Raw genomic sequence first — 21,341 nt, 5'->3', positions numbered from 1 at the left:
GATAAATAGGTACCACTGCGGCGGGAAGGTAAACGGCATTTCCGTGCGCTCTGGCACTTGTCATGAACCTCCATGCGCCAGAAGCGGTTTAGACATGATGGCCACATGACCCGGAAAGCTGTCTGTGGACAAACGCTGGCTCCTTCAGCCTGAAAGCGAGATGAGCGCCATACCCCATAGTTGCCTTTGACTGGACCTAACCATCCAGGGGTCCTTTACCTTTATATTTACCTTTTTACCTATAGTCAAACAAAAAATGCCCTTTGCCCTCCACTCAGCTTGAACTTGGAAGTGGTTCAGACCCCACCAGCATGTTTTTCACATCTCTTTCTCTCTCTCTCCTCTTTTTCTAGTATTGGCGGGTCGATTCCCATCGTTTTCTCCTACTATTCAGAGTTCCTGGCCCAGGAGAAGCGCGGGGAGCACCTCAGCTGGCTGTGCATGTTCTGGATGATTGGGGGCATCTATGCGTCTGCCATGGCATGGGCGATCATCCCCCATTATGGTAAGGGATGGGAAATCACTAGGGACGAAGGAGACCAACTGACCGGGGGCTTCCTCTCTCCATTTGGCCCCAATCATCCTATACTGGGAAAAGAGCTGGATTTTACCCATGGGCTATTGATTATGCATATGGGGCTCATTTGCATATATGTGAAGGGGATTCATGCAAGGAGCAAACCACCTTGCCTCAACAACCGCTAGACATTTTATTTTGCCTTCTTGACACCCCTTATCCATCTTAGGGTCTGGAAATTTGGGATCTGCAACTTGGGAACCGAACCCAGTGCAAACTTCTGAGCTTGTATGTTTCCGCTTTGGAAGGTGCACAATTCTGGCATGTTGTGAAATGGAAGAGATTTGGGGCAAATGTGTGGAGAGAGGTGGGTGTAACGGATCTTTATTTTCCAATCCTTCCGTCCTCTTCTTTTCCCACCCTCTGGGGATGTTTTCCCGCCGAAGGCTGGAGCTTCCAAATGGGGTCTGCATACCAGTTCCACAGCTGGCGCGTCTTCGTCCTGGTCTGTGCCTTCCCGTCCGTCTTCGCCATCGGAGCCCTCACCACCATGCCAGAGAGCCCCCGCTTTTTCTTGGAGGTAAAAGGAACAGAACGGCTTAAGGGAGGTGGGGAAAAGACGGAGGAAGGCATCAGGGCAAGGCTGGAATGTGGGGAGGGGAAAGACCCAATGTGTTGGTGTTACTAGAGCTGGCCCAAGACATTTTGGCACCAGAGGTGAACCTCAAAATAGCACCCACCTAGTGGTGAGGACATTGGGAATCTGCATATGTACAGCTAACATATGCATACACAGAGTCAATTAGGGTTTGGCAGACAGCCAAGGCAGTGTGAAGGAGTAAGTCTGCCTGGTGATACAGAGGCATGGAGACAGCTCCATGATTGGTCAAGCTCTCTCATGGGAATAATGATTAATGGCCTACTAACTGGAATGTGTGTTAGTACGAGTTTGAGTGTAGGAGTTGTGAGTCGTGTATGAGGGAGCTAGTCAAAGATCCGTGTTTTGTTCTGTTCCTGTAAATAGTCCACTGTATATAACTACAAGTTCCTGCTTCCTGCTTCGTCCATCCTGTCTGCAGCCAAGTTGCCAATTGCTTTCGTGAACTCTGCGTTTACTCTGCTAGGTCTGGCTAAGGTCCTGCAACTAGTCAGAGTGCGAAACACCAATAGGTTCTGGCAAGAGAGGAAGGGGGTAAATGACGATCTACATCAGGAACAAGGGGGCAGGGTGAATAAAGATTGCCAGGAGGCTGCTGCAGAGGCGGTGGGAAGGGGTGTTGAGGAAGCGGCAGAGGAGTGAGCCACAGCTGTCATTGCCACTGCTGCAGCATTCCTTGGGTGATGCATTCCTCAGAGGCGGGATCTGCTGCCCTGTGGATACTGCCACCCAAGTGGATCGCCTCACCTTGCCTGATGGGTGAGCTGGCCTCTGATTTCAAACATGGGGAAGTGCTAAGGCGCCGCTGTCCATTCGCCCTCTATCCCTCGCACGCAGCGCTGTTTCCATTCTGCTGCAGTCCGCCTCCTGCCAAAAATGACATTATTCATACAGCTGTCTGCTGCGGAGAAATAGCAAAGCTTACATGACATATGTAACTATGTAACCTTTAGAGGGAATCTAAAGGCAGCCATGTACAGGGAAGCTTTTTAATGTTTAATGTTTTATTATATTTTTATATATGTTGGAAGCCGCCCAGAGTGGCTGGGGGAACACAGTCAGATGGGCAGGGTACAAATAAAGTATTATTATTATTATTATTATTATTATTATTATTATTATTATTATTATTATTAAGTTTTAACATGCACACTGTTTTAATGGGCTTGTTTATTGTATATTTTAATTATGGGTGCTTTACTCTGTCTACCCTTTGATTGTAATGTGTTTTATCTTTTTCTAATACTGAATTTTAAATGTCTGTAACCAGCCCAGGCAGGGACATGCGGGTTTAATACTAATACTGATTTAACACTAATTAAATCAGTATTAGTATTAATTTAACTGATTGAATACTAATTTAATACAAATACTGATGCCAATACTAATATTTTAATTACAGTAGATGCCTTTTTGTCATCAGTTTTATTCTTGGCTATTTTGCTCTTTGTGAACCGCTTTGATTTTCTCCTTGATAGGAAATGCCGTATATAGATTCATAACGGCAAGAACATAAGAACACGTGTGTAACATACACGATTTACACAACTTATGTAAATTATGTGATTAATGAAGAACATTACATAGGTCACGTTGTCATTATGTTCTTGCACCCTATCTGTGCAAAGGAAACACAATGTAGAGAGGGAAATGCAATCAACTGCATATCATTTGCATCTCAAAAAGCAACAACAGTGAATCTCAATCGTATCCGCTGAATTGATTTCTGATCAATAAGTGAATGCTGGCAAATTTCTGTTTTCGTCAGAATTCTCCAGTGTCTGTGCTCAAGAGCTGTCCAGGGCAGAATATTGGTTAATGGCTTTGTTATTTTTTAAAATGTAACATTTCCCTTTATAGAACGGGAAGCACGACGAAGCCTGGATGGTACTAAAGCAGGTCCACGACACCAACATGAGAGCCAAGGGTCACCCCGAGCGAGTCTTCTCGGTGAGGGATCATCCGCAGACTAAAATGGACGAACAGCGCATAATCGAACTGTGGAACTCCTTGCCACAGGAGACAATGATGGCCACTGTTGCAGGAATTTTTATATAGGTTTTTTGGGGGGGGGGGTTGCCCCTCCAGCAGATATCATGCACATGCAGCCCACTACCAAAATCAGCACAATCACTTTTGCGACTTTTGTGATTTGTCCCCACAAAACACTTCATCAGAGTTTTCTTCCTATCTATTCAAAGGGCCTTTGCTGCATGATACCAAATGTAAGAATTCACTGATAAATGTATCTCTGTACTGGCTCACTGGGAAAATTTCAGCAATCCATGTGAGCTCAGCTCCTCAGCAGCCCCTCTGCCTGAGGGATATTCCCTGGCATCCTGATACCTGAGTGCCAGACAGGTAGCCATTCCAGAAATAACAAACCCAGGTGAAGACAAAAGGGTGGGATTAACTTGGCTGGAAACGGGAAATGTAAATATCTCTTTTGTTTCACCTGATAGGTGTCTGGTGGAGGGCAAGGGGAGGCATGGGGCAGGGTCCAGGATGCTCAGATTACAGCCACCAGACCTCCCCTTTCATGACGTAACCATGTTGTATTAGTTATGTAGTTTGGGGGGGGGGTGTAACATGGGGATTAAAAAAGGTAAAGGAACCCCTGACCATTAGGTCCAGTCGTGACCGACTCTGGGGTTGTGGCGCTCATCTCGCTTTATTGGCTGAGGGAGCTGGTGTACAGCTTCCGGGTCATGTGGCCAGCAGGACTAAGCCGCTTCTGGCGAACCAGAGCAGCGCACGGAAACACCGTTTGCCTTCCAGCCGGAGTGGTACCTATTTATCTACCTGCACTTTGATGTGCTTTCGAACTGCTAGGTTGGCAGGAGCAGGGACCGAGCAACAGGAGCTCACCCTGTCGCGGGGATTTGAGCCGCCGACCTTCTGATCGGCAAATCCTGGGCTCTGTGGTTTACCCACAGCGCCACCTGCATTTAATAAAAGTTTGGGTGCTCTTTTGTTCAGGGCTTCCATCTTGTTCCACCTTGTGGCAGGTGGGAGTCTTGTCGCCACAGTCTTCAATAAAGACCAAGCCTACTGGCTGCTGCTTTGCTCTGGTCTTCCTGGCTGGGGTCCTTGGTTTTTGTCCAAGGGAGCCCTCAGATTTCTCCAGCAACCTAGATGGCTTTTAAAAGGGGGTTAGGCAGATTCGTGGAGGAGGAGATGGCTATCGGTGGCTATTAGGCAGGATGGCTGTATTCTGCCTCCACAGTCAGAGGCAGCAAAGCTTCTGAACGCCAGTTGCTGGAAACCACAGGAGGGGAGAGGGGTTTTGTGTTCGAATCCTGCTTGCTGCTTTCCCAGAAGAGGGATCTGGTTGGTCACTGTGAGAAGAGGATGCTGAACTAAATGGACCACTGGCCTGATCCAGTAGGACTCTTCTTAAACTACTTAGGTTCTAACTGCTTTGGGTTGTGATCTTGCAGGGTGAGGGGCTCACCTCTGTGATATTAAAAATCTAAATTTGCATCTGTTAGTTCTTGTGTTTACACCCTTGCAGTGCCCTTGCTGGGAATCTTTCACAGTACACAAACTTGCAAGGTCCTGCCATGAATCTAAAGCAGCACTTCCCAAACTTAGATCTCCTGCTGTTTCTGGACTACAATGCCCATCGTCCTTGACCGCTGGTCCTGCTAACTAGGGACGATGGGAGTTGTAGTCCAGAACCCTAGATTTTGGGGAAACCATTCTCTAAAAAGCCTGGAAGAGAAATGTGTCATCATTTTCCCAGTCACTTTCCGTCTCCAACTTTTTTTTAAATTACTCCGCAGGTGACCCACATCAAGACCATCAAACAGGAGGACGAGCTGGTAGAGATCCAGTCCGACACGGGGACCTGGTACCGGCGCTGGATGGTCCGCTTCTTGAACCTTTCCCAGCAGGTTAGTTTCCGGAGCAACGAAGGCTTGGTGGGCCCAGCCAAACGGCCCTCTCACTTCCCTCACAGAGGTTGCACTGTTTGGCCACATTCCGTCGCTGTTCCCTGGCTCTCGCAACGATTTGCAGACAGACAGGAAGTGCCTTCAGAGTCCGATCCTGCACACTTCAGCAAACTGTGGAAAACCTACACTGATTTACCCTGTTCCCTCCCCCTAGCCCCACCCTGGAGAGGCTCAAAATACGTTTTTCTCTTTTTACAGGTCTGGGCGAATTTCCATCAGTGCTTTGCTCCCGAATACCGTCGGGTGACTCTGATGATGATGGCAGTGTGGTTCACCATGTCCTTCAGGTGGGGCTAGTATAGCTTTATTCCATTTATTTATTTCATAAACTTCATATACCGCTTGATCATAGGGGGAAAAAACCGCAAAGCGGTTTACCAAGAATATATAAAACAATAAAATTATAACAATTTTGTTTTGGCAACAATAATTTAAACCGTACAGAAAGTTAAAGGTGTGATAGAATAGACTAAAACATATACAGTGGTACCTTGGTCCTCAAATGTAATCCATTCCGGAAGTCCGTTCCAAAACCAAAGCATTCCAAAACCAAGGCATGCTTTCCCATTGAAAGTAATGCAAAACGGATTAATCAGTTCCAGACTTTGAAAAACAACCCCTAAAACAGCAATTTAACATGAATTTTACCATCTAACGAGACCATTGGTCCATAAAAGGAAAGCAACAATCAATGTACTGTGCTATAAAATAAATAAGATAGTATTGTAGATGATAACAATTAGAATTAATTTTTTTTTCCTACCTACACTGTTGATGGTCATTGTTTGGATGGGGAGGGCTTTTATCCATTTCCACAGTCACACAATCAATCAATCAATCAATCAATCAATCAGTAGCTGAACTGGGTTCCACACAGTCACAAAAACAAATTAACCAAAAAAGCATCAAAACCACAAAATAAATGGCAAAAACAAAAGCGCCGAATTTAATCCGTTCCGGAAGTCTGTTTGACTTCCAAAATGTTCAAAAACCAAGGCGCAGCTTCTGATTGGCGCAGGCTCCCTGGAAACAATAGCCGACAACTGCATTGGACGTTCGGTTTCTGAATAACATTCGAAAACTGGAACACTTACTTCCGGGTTTTCGGCATTTGGGAACCAAAGTGTTTCAGTACCAAGGCGTTTGAGAACCAAGGTACCACTGTAATCCAAGTTGGGGTCATAGTTTTTTCAGCGCTGTGCCCGATAGCTCCATTCCTCTTTCAGCAAAACTGCTTCCTTCACCTCCTACCCCAGTCTCCAGCTACAGTGGTAAGGTAAAGGGTAAAGGGACCCCTGACCATTAGGTCCAGTCATGGCCGACTCTGGGGTTGCGGCGCTCATCTCGCTTTACTGGCCGAGGGAGCCGGCGTACAGCTTCCGGGTCATGTGGCCAGCATGACTAAGCCGCTTCTGGCGAACCAGAGCAGCACATGGAAACGCCCTTTACCTTTCCGCCAGAGCGGTACCTATTTATCTACTTGCATTTTGGCGTGCTTTCGAACTGCTAGGTTGGCAGGAGCAGGGACCGAACAACGGGAGCTCACCCCGTCGCAGGGATTTGAACCGCCAACCTTCTGATTGGCAAGTCCTAGGCTCTGTGGTTTAACCCACAGCACCACCTGCATACCTCAGGTTAAGTACGGTACTTAATTCGTTCCGGTGGTGCGTTCTTAACCTGAAACTGTTCTTGACCTGAAGTACCACTTTAGCTAGTGGGGCCTCCTGCTGCTGCTGCGCCGCCAGAGCACGATTTCTGTTCTCATCCTGAAGCAAATTTCTTAACCCAAGGTACTATTTCTGGGTTAGCGGAGTCTGTAACTTAAAGCGTCTGTAACCCGAGGTACCACTGTACTCTAATTTCCCCCCTGTTAAAGCCCACTTACCCTGCGAAGCAGCCCCCTTGAATTCTGGGGTTGCACAGCTATGATTATAGGCTTTGATACCTGCAACTTCCCACCTCGCTAACTCGCCTGTGAGTTCATTAGCAAGTGAATATCCAGCTGCTGCAACAGTTAAACACGGAGCTGATATTTAATTTATGCAACGAAGACTGCCATGCGGCCAGAATCAAAGGCAGCGGTGTAAGGAGAATATTTTTAAAAATTTTTTTATGTTTTTTCCCTTTTCTTCCAAAAGCCCGTAACCACCAAGCTCATTTGCTGATATGACTCAGGGGGATAGAAAAGAGAAAGAGAAGGAGAGAGAATGAAAAAGGCAGCGTCACTAGCCGCAGTTCCATGACTGATCTCCAGGCAGCTCTCGTTAATTGGAGCTGTCAGTGAAATAATTTTCAAAGAGGAAATAATTGCAAACGGCTCGTGGATCAGTCATGGCTGGAGGCTGGCGATTTGGTTTGCAGGTGTGCGGGGAGAAAGCTTCCTTAGCTGGCAGTCCGTTCGAAGCCTAACGAAGTGACACCCTCGTTAACAAAACTGGCTTTCTCTGCTCCCTATCTCCATCACCGACAGGATTGTACGATATGCCTCTGAGCATGTGCAGGGATTGTTTTACGCAGTTGATCTAACGGAGCAGAACTGTGTTATTTCTGCCTGCAGGTGGTGTGTGTGTTGTCTAAGGAAATCAGAAAGCTGCCTTATAGCAAATCAGACCAATTAGTCCATTAATTAGTCCGGTGGTTCCCAAGGTGGGTGGTACTGCCCCCTGGTGGGCTGCAAGATTACTTAAAGGTAAAGGTAAAGGGACCCCTGACCATTAGGTCCAGTCGTGGGCGACTCTGGGGTTGCGGTGCTCATCTCGCTTTACTGGCCGAGGGAGCCGGCGTACAGCTTCCAGGTCATGTGGCCAGCATGACTAAGCCGCTTCTGGCGAAACAGAGCAGCGCACGGAAACCCTGTTTACCTTCCCGCTGGTGCCGTACCTGTTTATCTACTTGCACTTTGACGTGCTTTTGAACTGCTAGGTGGGCAGGAGCAGGGACCGAACAATGGGAGCTCACCCCGTTGCGGGGATTCGAACCGATGACCTTCTGATCGGCAAGTCCTAGGCTCTTGCCGATCAGAAGGTCGGCGGTTCGAATCCCCGCAACAGGGTGAGCTTCCGTTGTTCAGTCCCAGCTCCTGCCAACCTAGCCCTAGCAGTTTGAAAGCATGTCAAAGTGCAAGTAGATAAATAGGTACCGCTCTAGAGGGAAGGTAAACGGCGTTTCCATGTGCTGTTCTGGTTCGCCAGAAGCGGCTTAGTCCTGCTGGCCACATGACCCGGAAGCTGTATGCCGGCTCCCTCGGCCAGTAAAGCAAGATGAGCGCCGCAACCCCAGAGTCGGCCACGACTGGACCTAATGGTCAGGGGTCCCTTTACCTTTACCTTCCTTAGTGGGTTGTGGAAACCGCTATCCTGAATAATGTTTTTTTGTAGGGTAGGGAGTACCGGGGGTGAGTTTGTGGAATAGAGGTGGGGAAGGCCCCTCAGAGTTTGCCAGCCCAGAACTACCTAAATTGTAAATTGTATGGAAATTTATTCATGATTGCTACTACAGCAGCTGTTAAGTTGTGGCCGAACATATCAGACGACACAGCGATTCCTCCAAAGCAGCTCTTTATTTGTAAGCTGGAACAGAACTGAACTGAGGAGCTCAGTCAGCCTGCTTATATAGAGCTCCACTAGAATGCAACAGTAACCATTTTCTGTAACTAGCCAATCACTGAACGTCACTTTCGATCCTTCATTTGCATAACTATCTACAGTATCCCCCTGCTGGCCCAGGGTGAGAACTTCAGTACATAACAGCAGCAAGAATGCTACTTGCTCAAAAGTGGAAAGAGGAAGAAGTCCCAGCAAAGGAAGAATGGATACAAAAACTAAAGGGATATGCAGAAATGGTGAAACTTAACCGGAAGAATAAGAAATCAAGATAACAGACTTTTTATAAAAGAATGGAAATGGTTTATTGAATATTTGCAGATAAATTGTAAACAGATAAAACCATTAGCAGGATTATTGTAACAACCTGCAGTTTCACAATAGTATATATTTACAGTAGGTAATTAAATGAGCAAGTGGAATGAATCTGGATATGCAGAAGATATTTTAAAAAATAAATAAATTTTATACTGCAGAAAGAGGGGGAAGGAAGTCAAATTTTGCAGTGTTAAATTGATTGTAGAACTAATGAAATGTATAAACTTGAAATTAAAATAATAAAAAACACCTTTAAAAACACCAAAAAATTGCCAGCCCCTGAATTAGTCTTGCAACCGGACGGCCACAAAACCCCCAACCAATATTGGGCATTTTATAGGGGGGGGGGGTCTCTGAACTGTGTTCAGAAGCAAACTGGTGCAATCAACTATGAAGTGCTACGAGATGTTCTCTGCATAGAACGCTTGTGGTTCAATCTGACTCAAGTCTCCAGAGATTTCCCTTCTGTCTCAGTCCTCCCCCTCCTAACTCTTTCAATCCCCTTCCTCCGGCAGTTACTACGGTCTGACCGTCTGGTTCCCAGACATGATCAAGCACCTCCAGAACATCGAATATGCCTCTCGCACCAAGGTGTTCAACAACGAGTCGGTGCGCCACATCACCTTCAACTTCACGCTGGAGAACCAAATCCACACCCGCAGCGAGTATTTCAACGACAAGTAGGTGGCTGCTCTCTCTTGCTCTTCGAAATGTGGCAACCCTGGCTCTCATTCGCCAGATGGGTCATGACCGAGACCATTGCGAGTTTGTTCCTTGTTGGTTGGTTCAGCGCAAGAACGGGGCCTTCTCAGTGGTGGCCCCCGTCTCTACCATTTGTGGAATGCTTTCTGCTGGGAAACAGGCCTAGCACCAAGATGGTTATCTTTTAATGCCAGACTAATACCTTTCTGTTTTGGTGGTTACGCTGCCCTTGATGGTGGTGCTCAACTTTCAGCAGGGTGGGGTTATGACTTGTTCCTGTCGTATCCTTGGATGGGAATTTTAGGGATGGAATCGTAGAATTGTAGAGTTGAAAGAGACCATGAGGGTCATCTAGTCCGGGGGTCAGCAAACTTTTTCACCACTGACCCTCAGACCTTGTGGGGGGGGGCCGGGCTATATTTTGAAAAAAAAAATGAACAAATTCCTATGCCCCAGAAATAACCCAGAGATGCATTTAATAATCATAATTTATTTATAACCCGCCCATCTGTGGCTGGGTTTCCCCAGCCACTCTGGGCAGCTTCCAATAGAATATTGAAATACAATAACCTATTAAACATTAAAAGCTTCCCTAAACAGGGCTGCCTTCAGATGTCTTCTAAAAATCTGGTGGCAGGGTGTTCCACAGGGTGGATGCCACTACCGAGAAGGCCCTCTGCCTGGTTCCCTGTAATTTTAAATAAAAGCACACATTCTACTCATGTAAAAACACCAGGCAGGCCCCACAAATAACCCAGAGATGCATTTTAAATAAAAGCACACATTCTACTCGTGTAAAAACACACTGATTCCCAGACTGTCCATGGGCCGGATGTAGAAGGCAATTGGGCCGGATCCTGGCCCCCGGGCCTTAGTTTGCCTACCCTTGATCTAGTCTAACCCCTGGCAACGCAGGAATCTTTCACCAGACTCAAACCCATAACCTCTCTGTTTCACGACAGGTTTATAAGCCTCAAAATGAAGTCTGTGTCCTTCATTGACTCCTTGTTTGAGGAATGTTATTTTGAGGACATCACATCTAGCAATACATTCTTCAAGAACTGCACCTTCATCTCTACCGTCTTCTACAACACGGGTAAAGTCTGAGGCTGCCGCGTGCCAAAAAAGCAAACAAGAACCTTTAAAAAATATTTTCTTTTTCCAATTTTTCAAATGTTCCTACAATGAAAATTACATCTAAACAAATATATATATATATCCTGGTGCTCCTTCCTATTCTATGGTTAAGTCAGGCCACCTCCTGGTAGGACCAGTTGTTTAAGTGAGTTCCCTTTTATTCTTTTATACATTGTGGGAGCCCATGTAGAACCACAGGACTGTACAGTAGGAAGGGACACCAAGAATCATCTAGTCTGACCCCCCTGCAATTCATTTAATAAATAAAAATAAAATAACCCTCCGTCTGTCTCCCCTTGACCCACAGACCTCTTTGAGTACAAGTTCATCAACAGCCGGATCATCAACAGCACCTTTCTCCACAACAAAGAAGGCTGCCAGCTGGACTTCAGCGATGACAACAATGCCTACATGATTTATTTTGTCAGCTTCCTGGGCACCCTCGCCGTCCTGCCAGGGAATATAGTCTCTGCGCTCCTGATGGACAAAATCGGGCGACTTCGGATGCTGGGTAAGGGTTAGAGGTAGTCCTGTCCCCATTGACAGATTAGGTAAAGGGACCCCTGACCATTAGGTCCAGTCGTGGCCGACTCTGGGGTTGCAGCACTCATCTCGCTTTATTGGCCGACGGAGCCGGCGTACAGCTTCTGGGTCATGTGGCCAGCAGGACTAAGCCGCTTCTTGGTGAACCAGAGCAGTGCATGGAAACACTGTTTTCCTTCCCGCTGGAGTGGTACCTATTTATCTACTTGCACTTTGACATGCTTTCAAACTGCTAGGTTGGCAGGAGCTGGGACCGAGCAATGGGAGCTCACCTTGTTGTGGGGATTCGAACCGCTGACCTTCTGATCAGCAAGTCCTAGGCTCCGTGGTTTAACCCACAGCGCCACCCGCGTCCCTATTGACAGATTAAAGAGATATAATAATAATAAATTTTTATTTATACCCCGCCCTTCCTTAATTATAAAAGCATCATAAAATACAGTATAAAAACATGAATAACAGTAAAATTCAAAAATCAATTCAGGGGAAATAAGCATTAGATAATCCCCAGGGCTAGCCAGCTGAATTGGTCCTACTTCGGCCAGCGAGGAGACCAGGGGAGAATTAGCTGTGGGGTCTCAGAGCAGGTGATCTTCATAAAAGGGGAGGGGGAAGGAAGAGAAGGGAAATAAAAGATCAGGCTGAATTCAAATTAAAGGCCAGGCGGAATAGCTCTGTCTTACAGGCCCGACGGAAGGAAGTTAAATCCTGAAGGGCCCTAGTCTCATGGGACAGAGCATTCCACCAGGTCAGGGCCATCACTGAAAAGGCCCTGGCGAAGGATAGTCGGACATCCTTAGGGCCTGGGACCTCTCAACAATGGTTGTTCATGGACCTTTAGCTTTTTGCACCCGTGGGGGTCTTCCGCATCAGGTCCACGGGCAACCCCCCACAGAGTAGTCAAGCCTTGAGCATTTACTAATCCACAAATCACCATTTTTTGTGTGTGGGGGGGAATGTTTTGTAAGCAAATATTACTTACTATGTTTCATAAAATGCATGCACCACTTGATGATAAAAAAGATGATAAAACAATAGGAAATAGCAATAAGAAAAATGAACAACAACTATTTAAGACTTTTTGAAAAGTTATTTTTTTGCCAGCTGCAGGGAGCCCAGATCCATACCAGGATTGTGGCATGAGTAAGAGGCGAGAGCCAAGTCCTTTGTGCTGCTCTCCTGTTGAAAACTGCTCCCCCACACTCTGAATTTTAAGTTGCTCCATGAGTGTAAATGACAGGTTCTTTTCAGGAGCAAAGGAGGAGGGCGTTTTCTTTAAGAAAAGGGCACAGGGGAAAATGATTGCCCCAGACCTGAACTGCAATTCTGATCTAGTATCGGACTCCCCTCAGTTCTTGCGCTGCACACGAAATGCAGCTCAGTCGCTAGAGCGTGAGACTCTTGTGGGTTCAAACCCCATGTTGGGCAAAAAAAAGGGTCAGCAAACTTTTTCATCACGGGGCGTACAGCTTCCGGGCCATGTGGCCAGCAGGACTAAGCCGCTTCTGGCGAACCAGAGCACTGCACGGAAACGCCGTTTACCTTCCCGCCATAGTGGTACCTATGTATCTACTTGCACTTTGACGTGCTTTCGAACTGCTAGGTTGGTAGGAGCTGGGATCGAGCAACGGGAGCTCACCCCATCGCGGGGATTCAAACCGCCGACCTTCTGATTGGCAAGTCCTAGTCTCTGTGGTTTAACCCACAGCGCCACCCGTGTCCCCCACAAATAACCTAGAGATGCATATTAAATAAAAGGACACATTCTACTCATGTAAAAACATGCTGATTCCCGGACCGTCCACGGGCCGGACTTAGAAGGTGATTGGGCCGCATCCGGCCCCTGGGTTTGCCTACCCATGGGCAAAAAGACTCCAGTATTGCGGGGGGTTGGACTAGATGACCCTCGTTGTCCCTTCTGCCTCTACGATTCTGTGGCAGTGCATTTTGGTGCAAAGAAAGGTTTCGGAGGGGCAGGGAATCTGTTGCTTTGTGGCCCTTTTGACTTTCGTGCTAATTGGCCTCGTTCGTTAATGTTTTCCCACGAAAGAGACCGTGCGATTTGCTCAAAAGACCCTACTAGGCAACAGGACTGCATTTTCATTTGTGTGAATAGTTGCTGATTTTGAATGAATGAATGAATAATGAAGCTTCTGGAGAACTAGGAACCAAATTGGTGCGTGGGCAGGATTCCTGATGAACAGTTTACATCCGTGGGAGGTTTGGCATCGTGGCACCTGGGAGCCCTCTGCCCCCCCTTGAGGTCTCCCCCAAATTCCCTGAGCTCCTCCACCTCTTTGGACATGAGCTAGTGAGGGTGACGACCTTTCTTCTCCCTTGAAAAGCACACAGAGCTGAAAGAGTGATGCTTTTGCAGGCACGGGTTAAGTCTACTGCATCTAACTGTTACCCAGATACCTTGGGAAAGTAATGAGTGTGTGTGTGTGTGAGAGAGAGCATAGCTGTCAACTTTTCTCGTAGGACTGCAGGTGGCGCTGTGGGTTAAACCACAGAGCCTAGGGCTTGCCGATCAAAAGGTCTGTGGTTCGAATCCCCACAACGGGGTGAGCTCCCGTTGCTCGGTCCCTGCTCCTCCCAACCTAGCAGTTTGAAAGCACGTCAAAGTGCTAGTAGAGAAATAGGTACCGCTCTGGCGGGAAGGTAAACAGCGTTTCCGTGCACTGCTCTGGTTTGCCAGAAGCGGCTTAGTCCTGCTGGCCACATGACCCGGAAGCTCTACGCCGGCTCTCTCGGCCAATAAAGCGAGATGAGCGCCACAACCCCAGAGTCGGCCACGACTGGACCTAATGATCAGGGGTCCCTTTACCCTTTACCTTACCCTTATTCCGAATAGGATTCCTCAGAAGAAAAGGGAAAAGTTGACAGCTTTGGAGAGAGAGAGAGAGCATTTTCTTTTACTCTCTTGAGATAAATACAAACATATTTACACACTTTGTATACAGGAAAGAACTAATAACAAAGTTTGCTACATTCTTATTATTTGGCTGTATTCAACTGGGATTGCAGACTGGTTGAATTAAGTCAGCATGGCTAACTGGGCTCCATTAATTCAATGGGTGTACTCTGAGTAGGACTTAGCTGGGTACCACCTGTTAATCAACACCAGGCACCCCCAAACTCAGCCCTCCAGCTGTTTTCAGACTACAACTCCCATCATCCCTAGCTAACAGGACCTGTGGTCAGGGATGATGGGAATTTTAGTCCCCAAACAGCTGGAGGGCCGAGATTGGGGATGCCTGATCAACACTATTGCAGAAACCGAGCTCTCCTCTGGGTGATACCGAGCCCTCCTCTGGGTTTTGAACCTTTCCCCCATGAGGTCTAGAAACTTGCTTGACGATTCCTAAGAGATCGGCTTCTGCGATGGGCAATGGGTGCAGTCAGACATGCCTAACCTTGAATTAAGACTATCCCATTGACTCCTCTCTCTTCCCTCCCCCCCCCCATCAAGCCGGGTCGAGCGTCATGTCCTGCGTGAGCTGCTTCTTCCTGTCATTTGGGAACAGTGAGTCCGCCATGATCGCCCTCCTCTGCCTATTTGGTGGGGTCAGCATAGCTTCGTGGAACGCCCTGGACGTCCTCACGGTCGAGCTTTACCCATCAGATAGAAGGTAAGCCTTGCCTCCCCCTCTTCGCAGAAACCCCAGTTCTTGGGGAAAGCCTACCAGAGTTGCAGGGGTCTGCTGTTGGGTGGTGGCCAAAGGCGATTTCTGCAGCAGAGACCCCACCTCCACCATCCTGGAGCCGACCAATCGGCATGAAAGGGGAGCATTCCTAGCCAATGAGAAGAAGCCATCTTTCCCTTTGTGCTGACTGGAGCCAATCGGAGGGAAAGGAGGTGGGTCAGCCACTGAGGGTTGGCTCCTAGGGTCATTCTCCAGAAGGTGGGCAGGAGTGTGCTGGACCCGGGGGTAACCTGTGAAACACGGTCCAGGACCAGTCCAGAAACCGTAGGAGCAGTGGCGTAGCGTGGGGGGTGCAGGGGGGGCCGGCCGCACCGGGCGCAACATCTGGGGGGGGGGCGCTCGCACTTGCAGCTCTCTGCCCCCTGCTAAAATCCACGGGTTAGGGGGCGCAAATTACTTGCCTTGCCCCGGGTGCTGACAACCCATGCTACGCCACTGCGTAGGAGTCAGTCCGACAGGGGCAAGGCAGGACACGAGGCAGGAAACCAGGCAAGGACAGGTTCAGGATCTCAGGCAGGATCTGGCATACAGCAATGTTGCTCCCGCAATCTGGGGTAGGGTCTGACAGCCTTTGTCGGGGTAACGGCTAGTCCTGATCCCCCGGCGACTCACCTCCCTGTCTCACCCGAAGGCGAGCACTCCTCCTGCAGGTACTCAGGTCTCTCCTTCTCTCAGACCTCAGTCTCTGCAGCTCAGGAGACGTTGGTGGGTTACTAGACCCAGAGGCCACCTCAGCCTCCCCTGACCCAACCGGTAGTGGAGCAGCTGTAAGTGATGGCCCAGCTGGAGGCAACGAGGTAATCCCCGCATCTGGAGCCAGGGCAGGATCAGGCCCCTGACTCGGCCCAGCTGGTGCTTGTTGCAGGGGAGACTGTGCAGACTGGGACTCTTCAGGATCAGGCCCCAGACCTGGTTCAGATGATGCCTGAGGCAAAGGATCCGGTGCGGACTAAGACTCCTCTGGAGTCTGTGCCTGAGTCCCAGGCCATCACAAGGAGGAAACACGGAGGAGGAAATTGTACTGGAAGTTCCAAGATCTATAAGGTGCGGACGTTTCTTGCAGAGATCTTTCTGTTGTCCATCAGCAGTTGACACCTGGCAGGGTGTCCATTTGCAGAGGGCAGTCTTTCACTGCAGGGTTGGGGAACCCAGAGGATAATTCTGGACACTGAGACCATTTCCCCGAAATCATAACTCACCAGCTGACATCCCTTGCAATCATCATCTGAGCAGGGGGTGATTGGTGCTGCAATCCAGAACATTTGGGAGGAGTTAGTAAAGGTAAAGGGACCCCTGACCATTAGGTCCAGTCGTGATCGACTCTGGGGTTGCGACGCTCATCTTGCTTTATTGGCCGAGGGAGCCGGCATACAGCTTCCGGGTCAGTGGCCAGCAGGACTAAGCCGCTTCTGGCGAACCAGAGCAGCGCACAGAAATGCCGCTTACCTTCCCACTGGAACGGTACCTATTTATCTCCTTGCACTTTGATGTGCTTTTGAACTGCTAGGTTGGCAGGAGCAGGGACCGAGCAACGGGAGCTCACCCCGTCATGGGGATTCGAACCGCCGACCTTCTGATCAGCAAGTCCTAGGCTCTGTGGTTTAACCCACAGCGCCACCAACTTCACTAAATGACCCTTGCGGTCCCTTTGAACTCTACGATTGTACAAAGTAGGGGGAAGGTGTCCTCGCAAAGTGTGTCACGGATCTTTCTTTTGGCTCCTATGAATTCAGATGCCGCCGCAAACCCTCCTGTTGCGAATCAAGAATTTCTCTTAAAAGAACCCCCAAATCCCAAGTTGATAGTCCTCATGGTTTACAAGGACAACAATGTATATGATTTTTTTGGGAATGGGGACAGGAGGGTTCAGAAGCACTGCCCGAATGCTTCTGCAATGCCAGAACTATGGGAGCTGTCTAGATTGCGAAGGACTCTAGAGGTGGCCCAAAGCGGTTAATTGCATCCCTCCCTGCATTGCAACATCTTAGAAAAGAAAGTGTGAAATCCAAATCTCATGACAGTGCAGTCCTGTCCCTTCCCTCCCAGCGCCCCCAATGTCCTTCCAGGGATAAGCACTTTGCAGGGGGGAAGCGAGAAGCTGCCTAGCATTGGAAATGAGGGCAAGCCGAGAAAAAGTGACGCATCCAGCTTGCCAGTCACACGCCAGCCCAGGCTGCCCACAGGGACCTTGGCAGCACAGGAGAAAAGGAGGAGGGGGAAGAGAGAGAGAGAGAGAGAGAGAGAGAGAGAGAGAAGGCAGGATGAATGGTTCCTGAAGAGGAGCAGAAACCCAGTGCTGCGTTTTTTCGGTGGGAGGAGAGAGAGAGGGGCAAAAGCTTAGAGGTCAGGTCACAGAGGTTGAGGTCCGTTTCGAAGCAGCAGCACAAACAGGCTTTGCAAAACAGAGCAGATGTAATGAAATCAGCAAGACGTGTTGATTTCCTAGATTATTTTTTAGTAAAAATTTATACGCTGCTTGGAGGTGAGGTAGCAAAAAACCTGAAAGTGAAGGCTTACAAAATACAGTGGTGCCTCAGGTTAAGAACTTAATTCGTTCTGGAGGTCCATTCTTAACCTAAACCACCGCGCACTTTCTGTCCTCATCCTGAAGCAAAGTTCTTAACCCGCGGTACTATTTCTGGGTTAGCGGAGTCTGTAACCTGAAGCGTCTGTAACCTGAAGCGTCTGTAACCCGAGGTACCACTGTATAGATCAAGTTGTTGTTGTTTTAAATGCCCTTCCTCCTCCCTCTTCCGTTTCCTCTTTTTATCATCATCATCATCAACAACACCCCACCCCCCAGGGATCTCTAGCATAGCTGTCAATTTACAGATTTGAAAATAAGGGACCAGCAACCTCGAAAATAAGGGATCAGTAGCCAAAATAAGGGATTTTCCGGCCACAGGTATGTTCGACTTCTGAGCCCCTCTGAGCCAAAGGCAGAAAGCCCAGCTGGCAGCCAAATGAAGCCTCATCAATAAGGGACAGCAGCGGGACATGGCGCTGGGATAAAGGGACTGTCCCGCCAAATAAGGGACACTTGACAGCTATGATCTCTAGTTGGTGCGCATAGTTCTCCTTCCCACTTTATCCTCACGACAGCCCTGTGAGGTAGTGAGGCAAGGAAGAAGGGCTACCCCAATGCTATCCATATAATCAGTTATCAGTAATCAATATATTCATATATGCTTACACATAATCAAGGCTTACAGTATTTTGTAATCCATTTTGAATCAAAGGGAAGCTGTGCCTTAGCTAACTGCAAACTGCTTGGAACAGCAAATTAGGAGCCGACCTTTCCCCTACAAACATCCGTGTGCCCTGGAGAAGGGGAAGACGTGAATCAGAGATTTTGGTACAAAATCCCCTCAGATACAGGCTAAATTAATCCACAGAACAGGAAGAGCAAAACCACAAAATCTCCAAACTCCCTGTCCTGTCATAACTAGGGGAGAGGTTAGACAGAGCGTCACTGCAAGCATCGGAAAGCAGAACTAGAACTCTGTGCTTGACCAGGAGCTGGTAGCGTGACAAGAGCTTGCTAATTGGCTGATTCTCACTGACAATATCGTGAATCCCTCATGGTTGTCTCATGATCTATGATTTGATGTGATTTGCTCAGGTATAAAGACCTCTGGATTTCTGTCAATCGGGGTCCCAGTTCCTTTTGGAAGAGATTCCAAACTGGGTCCTTATTGCCTGGCAATAAACCTTACCTTCTTATTCTCCATTGCTGAGTCTGCCTGATCCTTATTTTGCACCAAGCGAGTACCCGCTTACGTTCACGTGCTTCAGTAGGTGAGGCTGAGAGACAGTGACTAGCCCAAGGTCACCCCATGAGCTTCGTGGCTGAGCGGGGAATTCGAACCCTGCTCTCCCAGGTCCTACCTAGTCCAACACAGGAACCATTTTACGTCACACTGGCTCTGGTTTCCTCCATTTGTGTCGCTGGCTTGCACAGCGAGGGCGAGGAGTCAGGTTTTTTTCTGATCAGCAGGCGACTGGCATGAAGACCGTGTTTTTAAAACATGAGATTTCCCGTGGCGAGATGCCACCTCAAAGCCTGGCAGACTCATCGTGCCCAAAGAGAGTCTGTGCGTGTCAATAACATGTAGTTATTTCCTAATTCTGAGATGCAACTGCCTGGAGAACAAATTTTCTCCCTGAAAACAAAAACCCCTATGAGCATCTTTTTCTTGATATTCTGAAGGCATCCGAAGGGAAGTTTGATGTGTGTTTTTTTTATTAAATTTTATTTAACATAATTATTACAAAATACAGTACAAGCAAAATACTGCAAATACATACATACATACATACATACATACATACATACATACATATTTCAGATAAGCACACACATATATAAAAAAGAACAAAAAAGAAAAAAGGAAGAAAAGAAAAAAGAAAAAGAAAAATTGGAAGAAAAATTGGAAGAATTTCTTCCAAATTTATTCTACAAATATCTCAATAATAAAATTTCACTGACTGATTTCCATCACTTACACTGCACTTCCTATATACATTTTAAGCAAAAGTGTATCTGTCATTCTGTATTTTCCCCATACACGCTCATACAAATATTCTAATCAATAAGTTTTCTAAATCTTTCATAAATCTATTCTAAACACAACCAATACCTTACACAATACCTTTTGTTGTGGTTTTATATTTTGTGGGAAGCTGCCCAGAGTGGCTGGGGCAACCCCAGTCAGATGGGCAGGCTAAAAGTTAAAAGTAAAGGGACCCCTGACCATTAGGTCCAGTCGTGGCCGATTCTGGGGTTGCGGCGCTCATCTCGCTTTATTGGGCAATGGAGCGGGCGTACAGCTTCCGGGTCATGTGGCCAGAATGACTAAGCCGCTTCTGGCGAACCAGAGCAGAGAACGGAAACGCCGTTTACCTTCCCGCCGGAGCGGTACCTATTTATCTACTTGCATTTTGACGTGCTTTTGAACTGCTAGGTTGACAGGAGCAGGGACCGAGCAACGGGAGCTCACCCCGTCGCGGGGATTCGAACCGCCAACCTCCTGATAATAAAATTATTATTATTTCTTCCTTTGCTTCTAGGACGACTGCTTTCGGCTTCCTCAATGCCCTGTGCAAACTGGCCGCCGTCCTGGGCATCAGCATCTTCACGTCCTTTGTGGGCATCACGAAAGCGGTGCCCATCCTTCTGGCCTCAGCGGCGCTGGCCGTGGGGAGCTCCCTGGCCCTCAAGCTGCCGGAGACACGGGGGCAGGTGCTGCAGTGAGCGTGCGTCCGTGCGAGCGTGTGAAAAAGAGAGAGAGAGATTCGCACTCGGCCCTCATCCGCTCCTGCCCCGTCCCACTTGCCAGGGGAGGGGGGCAAGTGGCAGATCTAGAGTTGTAGACACTGTGACTGTCTTGTCGTACCATTTCAACCGGGGGGGGGGGACCAACCGTGGTCCGGGCTTTCGCCCGCAGACAAATCTCACCCCTGGCCCTTCTCCCCAATTTCCTCTTGTGGTTATCGGTGTACGTGTGAATCCTCACCCCCCTCCACCCACCCAAAAAACAACCCCAAGGAAATAGCAGGGGGACCGGACGAGGCGCAAAGTCGCCTCTCTCTCTCTTTCTCTCTCTCTGTCTCTCTGCGCAAAAGAGACGCAGACGGGTCAGAGGTCAAACATCGGGGGCGGCGTGACCCCCCCTCCCGAACCCATGGCATTTCAGGGTGTGTGACCCCCCCGCAAACCACTTCGCCAATCCAAGCTGGGGTATGTGTGCATGTGTGTCCAACTATCTGGTAGAGGACATGTGACGATGTTTTACACCAATGTGTAAGCTTGTACAAAACAGTAAATCTCACAGATCTCGGGTGTGTTAACGTGCTCCCAACGTCCCCTTTTCCTTTCATCTTCTTCTTTTTTATTTTTTTAAAAAGGGGTTCTCAAGAGGCACGCTTTTGTGTCTCGGTGCACACCCACTTGTGTGTGTGTGTGTGTGTGTGTATACAGCGGGGGGAGACAAACAAAACAACCTCCCCCACATTGTAGCGTCCGTTTCTGGGTGTGTAAAACTAGTGTCGGTTCGGGTGTGTGATTTTGTTTAGCTTGACGTTCCAGGGCTCCGGATGGGGTTGGCGCCGCTGCGGCAGAAGAGCCTTTGGGTTTCTGGGTGCGGTGCAAAACAGGCCCCACCGTCCCGCAAACCGGGCTTCGCTCTTGTGAGCCTCTCC

The 21,341-nt window shown here is 48.3% G+C and overlaps 1 protein-coding gene across 1 annotated transcript in view; it reads left to right on the top strand.

Moving 5' to 3' along the window:
- SV2A (synaptic vesicle glycoprotein 2A) overlaps nucleotides 1-20,553 on the top strand; it is a 52,192-nt gene extending 31,639 nt beyond the window's left edge. Inside the window, exons 4-13 of the mRNA XM_081173544.1 lie at nucleotides 354-505; nucleotides 964-1,097; nucleotides 3,036-3,125; nucleotides 4,961-5,071; nucleotides 5,330-5,418; nucleotides 9,567-9,731; nucleotides 10,716-10,849; nucleotides 11,198-11,401; nucleotides 14,906-15,065; nucleotides 20,211-20,553. Coding sequence (XP_081029670.1) covers nucleotides 354-505; nucleotides 964-1,097; nucleotides 3,036-3,125; nucleotides 4,961-5,071; nucleotides 5,330-5,418; nucleotides 9,567-9,731; nucleotides 10,716-10,849; nucleotides 11,198-11,401; nucleotides 14,906-15,065; nucleotides 20,211-20,394 — 1,423 coding nt within the window. The 3' untranslated portion in view covers nucleotides 20,395-20,553. The remainder of the gene's footprint in view (nucleotides 1-353; nucleotides 506-963; nucleotides 1,098-3,035; nucleotides 3,126-4,960; nucleotides 5,072-5,329; nucleotides 5,419-9,566; nucleotides 9,732-10,715; nucleotides 10,850-11,197; nucleotides 11,402-14,905; nucleotides 15,066-20,210) is intronic.
- Nucleotides 20,554-21,341: the final 788 nt, after the last annotated feature.

Source organism: Podarcis bocagei, assembly GCF_964188305.1.
Source record: "Podarcis bocagei genome assembly, chromosome: 16".
Taxonomy (NCBI): domain Eukaryota; kingdom Metazoa; phylum Chordata; class Lepidosauria; order Squamata; family Lacertidae; genus Podarcis; species Podarcis bocagei.
The sequence above is the reverse complement of the archived record's forward strand: the minus strand, read 5'-3'. Positions and strand labels throughout refer to the sequence as shown.